The sequence below is a fragment of the Physeter macrocephalus genome, chromosome 14 (genome assembly GCF_002837175.3).
Source record: "Physeter macrocephalus isolate SW-GA chromosome 14, ASM283717v5, whole genome shotgun sequence".
In the NCBI taxonomy this organism is placed as follows: Eukaryota; Metazoa; Chordata; class Mammalia; order Artiodactyla; family Physeteridae; genus Physeter; species Physeter macrocephalus.
The window spans coordinates 92,830,710-92,844,757 of record NC_041227.1 but is presented as its reverse complement, the minus strand read 5'-3'; the positions used below and the strand labels follow the sequence as shown (position 1 = coordinate 92,844,757).

At 50.2% G+C, this 14,048-nt stretch overlaps 1 protein-coding gene across 3 annotated transcripts in view; it reads left to right on the top strand.

Moving 5' to 3' along the window:
• The window catches only part of RPH3AL (rabphilin 3A like (without C2 domains)), a 117,029-nt gene that overhangs the window by 88,943 nt on the left and 14,038 nt on the right, over nt 1-14,048 (top strand). For all 3 annotated transcript variants that reach the window (XM_024127609.3, XM_007123552.4, XM_028499023.2), the window contains one exon: nt 1,438-1,612. In XM_024127609.3, the coding sequence (XP_023983377.1) occupies nt 1,438-1,612 (175 nt within the window). The remainder of the gene's footprint in view (nt 1-1,437; nt 1,613-14,048) is intronic.

Genomic DNA, 14,048 nt, shown 5'->3' with positions numbered 1-14,048 from the left:
TGTGCTATGTGGCTGCTTCCCACTAGCTATCTATTTTACATTTGGTAGTGTATATATGTCCATGCCACTCTCTCACTTCGTCCCAGCTTACCCTTCCCCCTGCCCGTGTCCTCAAGTCCATTCTCTACGTTTGCATCTTTATTCCTGTCCTGCCCCTAGGTTCTTCAGACCCTTTTTTTTTTTTTTTTTTAGATTCCATATATATATGCGTTGGCATACGGTATTTGTTTTTCTCTTTCTGACTTACTTCACTCTGTATGGCAGACTCTAGGTCCATCTACCTCACTATAAATGACTCAGTTTCGTTTCTTTTTATGGCTGAGTAATAGTCCATTGTATATATGTGCCACATCTTCTTTATGCATTCGTCTGTCGATGGACACTTAGCTTGCTTCTATGTCCTGGCTATTGTAAATAGAGCTGCAATGAACGTTGTGGTACATGACTCTTTTTGAATTATGGTTTTCTCAGGGTATATGCCCAGTAGTGGGATTGCTGGGTCGTATGGTAATTCTATTTTTAGTTTTTTAAGGAGCCTCCATACTGTTCTCCATAGTGGCTGTATCAGTTTACATTCCCACCAACAGTGCAAGAGGGTTCCCTTTTCTTCACACCCTCTCCAGCATTTATTGTTTGTAGATTTTTTGATGATTGGCCTTTTGATATTAAATTGTCCCTTTTGAGTAGGGAACTTGGTTCCCTGGTTGTAAAGCTGTGCACGTTTGTCAGACGACAGGAGGAGGGTGACAGTGACGGTAGCGGGCACCACGTCTGTCGAGTGGCTGCTCTGTGCCTGGCACCAGGCTATGGGAATTTACATTCACTTGCAAGCCTGACCCTCATGGCCTCCCTGGGAGCCGGCACCGTTCCTGCCTTCCACCTACCGATGATAAAACTGAGGGTCACGAAGGTTGATGCGTCCAGATCTCCCGGCTGCAGGATGACAGATCCAGGATTCAAACCCACACATCTGCTCTGAGCCGCCAAGGCTTCCTCTTCTCAGAAAAGGTCACCTCCTTCCTTCACACGCTCCCACTCTTCTTATAAATACCCTGAACACATTTCCTTCATCAGGAAAGAGATTAAAGAGCACTTGACAATTTCTGAAGGAGGCGTTAAGGGTTCAGAAACCCTATTGCACTCACTGCTCTGAATTCTAATCTGTGGCTCTCTCTAAGCTCCGGGCCCGTCTGTGCCCCCCACAGAGATGATCACATCCTGAGAAGCTCTCCAAGACCATGGTCAATGCCAGGCCGTGGCCAGCCCAGCTCTTCCTCTGACCTCTTGTCGCTCTGCCCAGAGTCTCAAGGGGAAGGGGCAGGCCGGAGGAATGCAGTGGCTTCTTGAGTGCCTTCTGGGAGGCGGGGCCGGCTGGGAGCAGGGTACAGGGACGACTGCTCTGCATCCCGTGCTCTGAGCAGATGTCTCCCCTTCCAGGTCTGGAAGAGGTCGGGGGCCTGGTTCTACAAAGGGATCCCCAAGTACATCCTGCCCCCGAAGACCCCTGGCCAGGCCGATCACCCCCACTTCCGACCGTCGCCCATGGAGCCAGCAGAGCAAGAGCCCAGAAGTACTGAGAGCAGCCGCGTCTACACGTGGGCCCGAGAGAGAGGTGAGTCCCCCCTGCCCCCTCTCCAGGATGGCAACCAACATCTGAGCCATCAGCCAACCAAGCAGTGCCACATGCACCAGGCCGGGACCCACCAACCCTCCATGTGGCTCACCCTGGTCTTTGTCCCTCTCTGTGCCCTTGGCTCCCCGCCTGCACCACGTGGGTGGCTGGTCCTCAGCAGGGTGCTTGCTTGCATCAGGAGGGTCCCCTGGGGGCCGTTTCACCAGCAAGCACTAATTTGGGGGCGGGAATGCCATGGACAGCACTATGGATCTGTGCAGAAATGTGATGTCAGTTGAGGTTTTTTGCAAAGTATGAAAATGCATCTTTCTAAGGCAGGTCTGTACCACCTCTTCTCAGTGCTTGTCTATGTCTCAGGAAGGGGGACTCCTGGCTTCCCTGGTCTTAACAAGCAAAGTGATGGTGTGCCCAGGGCCCCTTGGTGTTTGTGGTGACTGCACTGATGTGGGTGTGTCCTAAGTGGCCACCATCAGAAGGGGAACGCGCCCCATGGGTCATGATAACAGTGCTTGGGGTGGTGGACGGCTCTCCACTGCTTGCATGATGCTTTAGTGCTTGTGATTTTATTTTCAAAGCTCCTGGTCTCACAACAGACTCTGGAGGTGGACAGAACAGGTATTCTGTAGCCCCATTTTATAGATGAGTAGCCTGAGGCCCAGAGAAGAGGAGGGATTTTCTCAGTTCGGTGTGGCAGAGCTGGAACCAAAAGGTGGGGTCCTGCCCTTGGGGCTTTGGCTTCTTCTGCCCTGAAGTGTCGGAGTTTCAGCCCAAGACTCAGGGTGTGAGGGTCCTACATGAGACACGGCAGCCAGAGGGATGAGGGCTTATCCTTTTACTGGGGACGATGGACCCAAGAGAGTAGACATGGCAGCTGCTTCTGAGGGGCTCTCGAACATCTGCATGTTTGGATTATGACCTGGCATTTATCTTCATGTCATTTGGACTTTGGTTTTCTTGTTACAAAAGTAAGGCATGTTTATTAATACAGTTTTGAAAGTTGTCAAATGATATAATTTAGAGGTAAAAATCCCCTGTAGGTCAGCCCTTCCAGACATAACTAGCATTAACAGCTTGGTGACTGTTCTTCAGATATTTTTTCTCGGCATCACTCGGGTTTTTGCAGCCAGCCTTCCTGCCTAATTCTCCTGGGCTCTGTTTGCCCTTCTAATTCCCATGAGTTCACCTTCCCTGCCATCACTGCCACAGAGCAGCCTCGGTGGGGACCACGGCAAGGGCAGGTGCAGCCTGGGTAGTCAGGGGGCAGCGGGCGGCCGGAGGGGAGTCCCTTTTCCACCCTCAGCGCTGGGGCTTTCTCCTGCCCCGGCCCGGTCGGGGTACATCTGTGTCCCTCAGACCGAGGGAAGAGATACGGCTGTGGAGGCTGAAGCTGGGGGACACTGGCGGGTCTAGAATGTTGTTTCCCATAGATTGAGGAGGAGAGACCTTGAGCCCTCACCCCGAGGGGCCTCAGTGCCCTGTCTGCTCCAGCACCAGTGCAGCACACGTGAGCACGCGTGCGTGCTCACACACACGCGCACACACCCCTAGGGAAGGGCAGGACCTTCTCTCGTCTCCTCCTCAGCCACGCAGACACACAGAGGCCCTTCTAATTATGTGGGCAAGGAGGCCAGCGGCCCACACGCTTGGAGTTGGCACCGTTATTAACTGACTTTGCAGTGAGGCCGGGCCAGGCAACGTGGAGGTCCCCCCGACCCTGGCGTGAACTCGGTCTCCCTCTGCAGACTGGGTTGGAAGCCCCCCAGGCCCCCAGAGCACGAGGCCGCTGGAAAAGTGGCTTCCCCTCGCCATCGGCAGCCCCATCATCAGTGGTGCCGGGTGCCAGGCAGCAGGCTGGGGTCAGAGCTGCGGTCTGTGGTCCAGATCAGAGCCTGTCTGCTAAGCCTGGCCCTCGTAGCACCCCATTCAGCCCCAACTGAGCTTGGGCCAGACAGAAACAGAGTGACCAGCACTGGGGTGTGGGCTCCCCCAACCATGCTGGAAGCTGTCTGCAGGCAGGGCCGTGTCTGTCCTGAACAGGCCTATTCCTAAGCACGTAGCATGGGAGAGGCACAGGGTAGATGCTTATTAGGTGATTGAGTGGAAGAATGAAGGAATGAACTACCCAGCTGCTCCAGGATGTTTGAAAGGCCTATGGAGGGATTTTCATTAGGACCTCAGGCTCCCCTGGGTCAGGGGTCTGGTGGACAGCCCAGGAGGCTGTGAAAACCACCTTGCTCTCCTGAGGCAGCTCTCCTCCCGCGTCCCTGTCTCCAGGGCTAGCCCCGCAGTCCCTGCTCCCTGATGTGGAAGCTGATCCTGACACCAGCTCCCTCTCTCTGACCACCCCACCCCCGTCACTGGCCCCTGCCACACTCTCTCCTCTTTCCTTCACTCTCTCTCTCTCCCCCCACCACCTCCTTCTCTCCCTCCCTCCCTCTTGGGCAGGTACACCTGTGTCTCCCAGCTTCTCCGCCCCCGCAATCCCAGCTCACTTCACTTGGAAGAGGAAGGGGAATCAATAGATAGAAGCCAAGAACTTTGCAGGCCGCAGAGCAATCAAGTGAAATGTATTGATGTTTTTGAGGCAGGTCCCTTTTCTTCCTCCTTTAAATTGTCTTGGTTAATTTTTAATTACATGAGCATACCTGATAAATTTTTAACAAGTTAAACAATTCAAAAGTCTATGAAGAATTAAAATCTCTCCTGCCATCATCTCCAAACCCCTTTCTCCCTATTCCTACCAACATATACTTGATACAGGGTTATGTTTTCTTTTGTTTTTATTTTAACAACAAAAATAGCCTCTTACCCATAACTCTGCATGTTGCTTTTTTCACCTAAAAGAATATCATGGGCATCTCTCCAGGTCAATAGATATATAGATTTTACTTTATTCTTTTTAATGGCTGAGTAAAATCCCATCATATCATATATTGTGATTTAATTATTCACCTATTGATGGACATTCAAATGATTTCTGGCTTTTTGCCACTGCAGGCAGTACTGAAACATCCTTATATGTATATGATGCTTCTATTTCCATAGGGCAGGTTTCCAAAAACAGGTTGTGTGTTTTAAATTTCAATAGACATTACCAAACTATATTCTGAAAATGTTATAGTTTTTTAGACTCATCTATACCTGCATCCTTGCCTGCCATGAATATTTTTGGTGTTTATCATTTTGGCCAGTAGGCTAGAAGAAAAATGATATCTCATTTTTCTAATTTGTACATTTGAACGTCTCTTCATGTCTTATTATTTATTGATTATTTAAGCTTCCTCTTTTAAAACTTGCCTGTTTAAATTCATTGCTCATTTTTTATTATATTGTTTATTTTCTCTTACTGATTTGTAGATGCTCCTTAGGGGTATTAAATGGATTGCAAACCTTTTTCTCCTTGACTTTATATTTTGTTTGACTTTAGTGTTTACTTATAGTATTTCACCAGTTAAAAACAATTTCTTTTCATTTTTGTGAAGTCAGGTGTGTCTTTCTTTTGCTTTGTGGCTCATAGGTTTCCTATCTTGCTTTGAAATGTCTTCTTCTACAAGGTTAAAAAAAATCTGTTAAATAAAAAGTTTAAGTAGTATGAGAATAAAAGGAAATACTTAAATATGATAAAATTACCCCAAAAGCAGAAATGTAACACCAAATATCATATTAACTGATAAAGCACTGAAGCCATGTTCTATCAAAATACAAGTCAAGAATACCTCCATCACCATCATTCAACAGTATTCTGTAGCATTTAACTAATGTAACAAGGCAAGAAAATAAAATAATCTGTCAGTATTGGAAAAGAAAAAATTCTCTTATTTGCAGGTGATGTAATTGTATACCAAGAAAACCCAAGAGGGTCTACTAAAACAACCCACCAGGATTAATAAGAGAATTTGGGAAGTGACAGGACACAAAGTAAATCAATAGTTTACACCAAAAAATCAACAGTTTTACTCTATACTGACTCATTAGAACTGGAAAAATCCATTCATAATTGTAACAAAAATTGTAAAATGCCCAGAAACAAATTTTTTTTAAAAAAGAATTACAGGTCAAACATGGAGAAAATTATAGAATCTTATCAAAGGACACACAATGGAATATTACTCAGCCATAAAAAAGAATGAAATAATGCCATTTGCAGCAACATGGATGGACTTAGAGGTTATCATACTAAGTGAAGTAAGTCAGACAAAGATAAATATCATATGATATCACTTATATGTGGAATCTTAAAAAATGATACAAATGAACTTATTTACGAAACAGAAATAGACTCACAGACATAGAAAACAAACTTATAGTTACCAAAGGGGAAAAGGAGGGGAGGGATAAATTGTGGATTTGGGTTTAACAAATACACACTACTGTATGTAAAATAGATAAACAAGGACCTACTGTATAGCATAGGGAACTATATTCGATATCTTGTAATAACCTATAATGGAAAAGAATCTGAAAAAGAGTGTGTGTGTGTGTGTGTGTGTGTGTGTGTGTATATATATATATAACTGAATCACTTTGCTGTACACCTGAAACATTGTAAATCGACTGTACTTCAATTTTTTTTTAAGTTACTATAGTCAAGAGAAACAGTGTAGTATTGTCACCAGAATAAATAGAATATTTATATAGATAAGTGGAACAGAATAGAAAAATAATAGACCTAAGGATGTATGGAAACTAAACATAGGTAGCTTTTCAGTTCAATGGGAAAATAACTGGTTTATTTATCAACCAGGGCTAACATAATTAGATTTCCATCCCATTCCATCTGTATCCAGAAACACATTGCAGACAGATTAAAGATCTAAATGTTAGAAATAACACAATGAATGTATTAGAGAAAGATTAAAAGTGTTTCTTTCCTCTGTGTCAAACTCAGAGATACTCTGGCGCCTACAGGACAGGTAGGCTGACTACCTGAGTTGGCTATGCTCTCCCTCCTGTGGACACTGGGTGTTGATTTTGGTCCAGGATTTGCGTGCAGACCCCTTGGTGAGCCCCCTACAAGCTTGCTCATAGCAGGACATTCATTCTTTCTCCAGGATGGGGTAGGGAAATAGTGTGACCTGAGTTCCTCCTGTGACTGACCCTGGGTCTGACCTGGCTGCCTCTGGGGAAAGGGCTCCACCCTCCCTCCCAATCAATCCAACTGGAGTGCGTGCTCCACGCTACTTTCCCTTGGCAGGTCGTCCCTCCAAGTTTATGGCAGCAATAAATATAGTCAGTTTTTGTGTACTCCCAGGCCTCTTTGTTCCCCTGTGAAATATAAGGTGTAAATAGTGGAACCAGTACTGTGGGCTCTTAGGTCTTAATCTCTTTCGAGTTGGACCCACCCCTTCTGCCGGCATCTTTCCTCTCAGCTGGATTCTCACCCTCGGGCAGTGTGTGGAAAGATATTTGCTGGGTGTAGGGATATTAATCTGGCATATTTGGGTAATAAGAGATTACACTTTTTTTCTCATATACTTTTCTTTTCTTTTTTTTTTTTTTTTTTTTTTTTGGCCGCGTTGGGTCTTTGTTTTTGCACGGGGGCTTTCTCTAGTTGCAGTCAGCGGGGACTACTCTTCGTTGCTGTGCGCGGGCTTCTCATCGCGGTGGCTTCCCTCATTGTGGAGCACGGGCTCTAGGCACACGGGCTTCAGTAGTTGTGGCTCGTGGGCTCTAGAGCGCAGGCTCAGTAGTTGTGGCGCACGGGCTTAGTTGCTCCGCAGCATGTGGGATCTTCTTAGACCAGGGCTCGAACCCGTGTCCCCTGCGTTGGCAGGCGGATTCTTAACCACTGCACCACCAGGGAAGCCCTTCTCATATACTTGAAAGCTTAGAGGAGGCAACTGCTGCTTTGGTTCAGCAGCTCAGTGAGGTCAGGACAGATGTCTTGATATTTCTTGCTCTTTCCCTCATGGTCACAAGATGATTGCTACAGTTCCAGCCATCACTATAAGGAAAAGAAGAAAGATTAAAGAGGAGGCTGGAAAATTAAGCTTTTCCCTTCTGCAGCTTTGCATTATAATAAAAGCAGCCTGGTACTTGTGCTGGAGGAGCCTGATGCCCTATTTTTTTTTTTTTTTTTTTTTTTTTGCGGTACGCGGGCCTCTCACCACCGTGGCCTCTCCCGCCGCGGAGCACAGGCTCCGGACATGCAGGCTCAGCGGCCATGGCTCATGGGCCCAGCCGCTCCGCAGCATGTGGGATCTTCCCGGACCGGGGCACGAACCCGTGCCCCCCTCATCGGCAGGCGGACTCCCAACCACCGCGCCTCCAGGGAAGCCCCCTGATGCCCTATTGATGGAGAGCTGAATTGACCTGACTGAAGTCATTATGTGTGGCAGTTTTTCTCAGATAGGACTTTGTGCTTCTCTGCCTCCAAGGCCGAGGACACTTAACGTGATGGCGCTTATTTTCTTCAGCCCCCAGTGCTGTGACTGGGAGACAGTACTGCCCTGGGTCTGCTCTGTGGTTGGCCTGCCCCGCCTTTCCCAGCTGTGGCTGTACACCTGCGATGGGGTGGGGGCAGCACTGAAGCCCCAGGTCTCAGGTCCATACAGTGCTCCGGGGGTATTTTAGGATGTGTTTCCTTTTCTCAGATGGGAGCCAGAGAGCCGAGGTTCCTAGGAGACCGACTCCTGGATCTGTGAGGCTTTGCTGTATTCACCTCTCTTAGGGAGCCTGGGGCCAGACAGGGGTTGGGGGCCGGGGGGCCATCGCCGTCTAAAGCTTTCGTCACTGCCCTGTGGACTGGCCGGACTGGGGAGGCCTTTCCATTCTGCCCGCCCCGCTAGACCCCAAAAAGCCCCAGCTGAGCACAGGCAGGTGCCCTAGCGCCCAGTAGCCACGAGGCAAACTCCCTTTCCCCTCCCCACTGAGGCCCGGGTGCAGTCCCTCCCCAGGACCCTCCGCAGGACCCCTTCCTCCTCCCACCTCTGTCATGCCCCTGAGCAGAGCACAGGCTTCCTGGGTGGAACTGAACAGAATGACACACTGGTCACTTCAAGGTCTGTTCTGGAAAAGTACTTCGAGGTTTTGGATTTTTTCCAGCTGGGTAGTTTTAAGAAAAATCAGAGTTTCATTATCACTTTATTGGTTCACTAGGTTTTAAACAAATTTTTTTTTTAAATCCTGAACTGTGGCTCTGTTTGCAGTCCGGGAAAAGCAAGCTTCGGGGTTGTTTGGGTTAAGCAGTCTGGTCCAGCTCAGCTGCAAATGTTTTCCTGGGGCCGCCCTTCCTGAATGAACCTTCAGCCAGCCTTCCCGCCCCTACGCCGCCATCTCCTGTCCCCCTGGAGAAGCCGAGTCATTGGTACTGCATTGGCCTCAGCCAGAGCTCCTTGACTCACAGCCGTTATCTCATCTGATGCTCAGAACAGCCTATGGAGCAGCTAAGGACGTGAAATTGACTCTAAGTGATGGATGAGGAGGGGGATGTCTGCCCAAGGTCACATAGGCTGAAGCTAAGAGGGCCTGGGATCCAGGCTTCTGAATCCCAGCCCACTCTCCTCCCCTCTGAGTGAAGCTCGGAGTAAAGCTGTTGCCCAAATCGCCACACACACTGGCTTTCCGCTTTCGGACTGGGTTCAAGGGTTTTTGGTTGCCAGGCTGCTGAGGAAGTTCTCCCAGAAGCAGGGGTGGAGAGGTAGGCTTTCGAGGCCTGTGGGGATGGGGAGATATGGCAGCATCTTCTTCTGCTTCTCAGGGAACTCTCGGATCAGCTCCATTCCCCAGCCTCTGCCCGGGCAGCAGCTGGTACTCAGCTGCACGTCTGCATGCCCTTCAGTCTCAGCCTCTGCCCCCACTCTCAGGACCCATGTCCACACTTGGGGAGGACGTGATTGGCCCAGCTCCCTCCTGCTCAGGATGCCCTTTATGCATCAAGCCTGTAACCTGTCAGACGTTATAGATGGTGTGGCCCGTTACGCCCAATTGAGGCTGTTTTCCCCAAAAGCAGAGCTGGGACAGAGCAGGGAGAAATTTGTATCTCTTGCTCAATAGCCATTGAATCACAGAATTGGGTGTTTTGTATCCTACAGGGCAGTGAGCTCCCTGTCACTGGGAGCATTCAAGCAGAGGCTGGATATTATAGTAGGGATACTATGGCTCAGAAACTGGGGGAAGCTTACTATGGGGCTTGTTACTGTGTATCCAGAGTTATGACCCCATGTTGTGACCAGGGCTGGGGGGATGGGGACACAGTCTATGCCCCAAGATTGAGAAAGCCACATGGCTTTGAACCCGAGACCTCTGTCTCGTCAGCACAGAGCTGCAGCCGACTGAGCTAATAAGCAGTTTCGCGGCAGCCGTTTTTCCATCAAACGCATATGCTGTTTCCTGACTTCTTAACTCAGCATGCTATTTATACCAGTAGATCCATTCATTCTTAATGAGCCACGGTTGTGGATTGTAAAATGTTTTATTTTCAGACAGGATTGCTCACTGCCCAGAGCCAGTTGTTGCTATGCCACCTTCCTTCTTTCTCTGTTCCTGAGAAATGAGTGTTTTGGAAGCTCCTCGGGGCGCTCAGCTGCCCTCTCCCCCACTCCCTACTCACCCCCAGTGTTTCCCCAGCAGACTCAGGACTTGCCGTTTCTATCACATCAGCCTGGACGTGGTACATGAACTCCCTGCAGCCTCCAGAGCAGCTGGGAGTATGTGTTGTAGGGGGCAGGTGGGGGGCAGGCTGGCCGAGGCTTGGAGAAGGAGGCAGAGTAGAGCAGGAGGGCTTCATCGTTTGGAGGTGGGATGCCATCTGTCCTGGGTGGGTTGGACATTTGCCAGTGTTACAGGTTGCAAACTGATGGCACAGTGACTCAATCCGACTCACTGCTTTAAATTCATTGACAACTTTTTAAAAGGTAGAGAATGTTCATTAAAAAGAATATGGAGTTCTGGCTTCTGTTTTGAAAATCAGAAGGTCTGGCAATACTGCCCCTCTCTGGAAAAATTGGACAGGCTAAGTGGCAGCTTCCCCCTTCACACAGGCCTTGCAGTCTCTGGTTTGCTGCAGTCCCCACCCCTCCCTATTGTCTCTCACGCTCTTTGATCATCACCCTTGCTGGGTTATTAAGGAGAAAGTGAAATAGTTCTTGTTTCCACATCCCAGTGAAAGAGAGAGACTAGAAGTTAGACCAACAGGGACACCTGTGGCAAAAACAGTGGGTGCACGTCTCTGTGGAAGTGAAGGCTTCTCATATCCAGCCCACCTCACTCACTGACCCTTCACCTGACCAGTGGGAGACAGGAGGCTGACCGTGGCACATCTGGGCGTCCTTTCTCCTACCCTGACCCCACAAATCTCGCCCACAGCGGTTCTGCGCCTTCTGTGGAGATGACCCACCACGGGTGACCCGCCCCCAGGGCCTCGCCAATAAGGGCTTAAGAGGTCAGGCCTTGCAGAGCTCCTGTGTTTTAATAGGGGATCCCCGGGCAGGAAAACTTTAGTTTTTTAAAGTCCTTCTTGCTCTCTGGGCCTTGGTTTCCCCATGAGGAGGATGGGGATGTCGGAGACTGGGACAGAGAGTCCGTTCTCTTCCAGCTTTCGTATCTCTTGGTTCCAAATCCAAGGGGAAGAGACTTTATAGAGGAATTTCTGACAGGTGGTAAAGCAGCTCCCAGACTGCGTCTACCGGAAAGACCAGCCCCATTTCAGCAGTGGCCCCATCAGACAGACAGACAGACAGACAGACACACACACACACACACACACACACACACACACACACAGAGGTATGTGCTGCCAGTGAAATCCCCTCCCCCGCGCCCCCACCCCATGCCCTGTGTTCGTGGTAAACGGTCGCTAAGTGCTTATGAACTTCCTGAATCTTCCTTTCACGGTCCTGTCCCCAGGATTGCCTCTAATGCTTCATTCTCACCTTCCCTGTCTCAGTTCATCTTACACCCTGCATGGGTTCTGGAGTCCTGGGCAGCTGGAAGTACCTGGGCTTTTTTAATGTATAAATATAATGGAAACCACCAAATACACACACAGAGATGTGAGCCAGAAAGGACTGCTCAGAGAGGAGGGAGGAGAGGCTGCCTTTGAACCACCTGAGGAGGGTGCTGTGTGTCCAGCCCGGCACCCTGAAAGCCATTGACCCCGGTCTTCATGGTGTAGGTCTGCTGTTTGGGTCCAAAAAATAAATAAACAAAACCAAGTCATGGCTGGACAGTCCTGTCTGTGGCTCCCACTAGCCGTTTAGGGATGGGAACGCCATCCGTCCCACCGGGGGCGGGAGGGGTGGTGGTGGTGCTGAGTTGCCCGAGCCCACTGTGAGCCCCGCTTGGGCAAACACTGACAGTCAGTCTCCTGTGCGGCCACCGTTCTTCCAGGCTCAGCTGAGGGCCTGGGTGCCCCTTGCCTGTTGGTCTGTGCCGGTGAAAGAGGCAGGTCTCAGGCCTCAGCTGCCGTGGACCGCAGCCCATGCCGGGCTCTGTGCATTTGTGTAATCCCCCGACACCTGTGCTGGGGGTACTACTGTCGTCCCATTTTACAGAAGAGGAAACTAAGGCAGATAATTTACATTGTAATCTCGGCGTGGGCAGAACGAGAAATCCCCATGGTGTTCGGGAAACTTTGCCCTTTTCCCAAGTCTCAGGGAAACAGAGGCCTGGCCATGTCTTGCGTGGCTGTGTTTTGAAAGAGAAGCCCACACGTTACTAATTTGTCTTGACCTTCGGAGCCCTTGGTGAAGCCAAACTCTAGCTTGGTGCTGGCGTGTGTGAATGGAGGGGCCACCCCCAGAATAGAAGCCCTGAGCTTCCAGGAGCCACCATTGTGCCCACTGCCGCGCCCCACCCCTGCCCCCTGCAGCCCTCTTGCCTGTCCTGGGCATCTTCGCTGGCCTGGGGGTTGATTTTCCAAGAGCAGGAGGCCCTCATTAGCCGCACCACAGAGGTCAGGGGCATGGCTATCGCTTCTAATTTGTCCCAACCTGATGACAGCCTCAGCTGATTGGATGACTCCAGCTGCAAGGTGAGGTCTTGGGACTCCTTGCCCCCGCCAACCCTGCAATCCCCATCTGAGCTGAACTGGGGAAACAGGCCCCACCCCCAGGCAGTCCGGCTTCAGCGGAGCAGATGACCGCAGAGCTCTCGCCAAGTGCAATACGGCGCACCCCTCTCCAGCCGCTCACCTGCCTCACCGTGTGGACCTACAGCTTAATTCCTCCCACTCTAGATTTCTCGGCCTTTGGGGACCCGGTGAAGTGAATAAATCTGGGCCCGCCTGCCCTATCTGATTCCAATAAAGCCCTCGGAGATAACAGTGCTGATTCCACTCGGCTCAGCAGTCCTCTCCCCAGGCCTCTTGTCCATCACGGGGTGGAGGCCGGCCCCACGGATGGGGCCAGGATGATTTCCGCTCGCTGGTCCAGGAGTGGCGGCAGAGGCTGGGAGAAGCTGTCTGTCCGGTGATCTCCATACAGGAAGGAGGGGCTGGGCCGCCCCTGCCTCAGTTGCTCCTGGGGTCCACATGGAGTCTGGGCAAAGCTGGCAGCCCAGCCCCCCACCTAGGCTCTGAGATCAGATGCCATGGGCCTGAGCAGGGACTGAGATTCCAGCCCCGGTGAGGGAACCTGAGGGATACACCCTGAGGCCAGACTCTGAGGGGACGTGATAGACAGAGACAGAGATGGAGACCCAGAGACAGATGGACAGACATGTGCAGAGACTGGAGAGTGAGAGAAACCGACCAAAACAGAAATAGGGACCAAGAGACAAACCCAAGAAGACTCAAAACACACAGGGACACAAAGACACACAAGAGAGGGAAAGAAAGACAAGAGAAGCAAAGGCAGAGAGAGAGCTTTTTTTAAAACCATCAACAAGAGAGGCACAAAGAGAAGAAGTCAAAGACAAAGGCCCAGAGACACACAGAGACCTAAAGAAGGACAGAGAGGGACTGTCAGGAGGTGTGCACCCACTTTGCTTCATCTCTGCCACAAATCAGAAGCAATAACCTGCCAGAGAGAAATAGTGCAGAGCACATCCAAGCCAGACCAGCCCCTCTTCCCCTAGGTGCCTGAGTCTAGAGCCTTCCTTTTGAGCCTATCCTGGCCGTGGAGAAGCCCACCACCTGGCCTTTGCTTTTCCTGTTCTCTGTCAGGGATGCCTGGCACACCCCAGTCCCAGCATTTCTATCTGCCAAAATCATGCCCATCTTTAAATTCCACCCCTTCCAGGAAGTCCTTCCTGACTTCTCCTTTCCCTGAACACTCTCCACCTCCCCTACAGAGTATCATGTTCTCTCTGGAAGGAGCTGTTCTTATCTTCCATCCATCCATCTCCCATTCCATCTGGAGCTCCTCCAGCCAGGGCAGGACCACAGGATTTCAGTGCTGGCTACCACATCACTATTGATCTGAGTACTCGTGTTCATTATCTGGTACCTCCTGTCTGTCTGCAAGCCCCAAGGAGG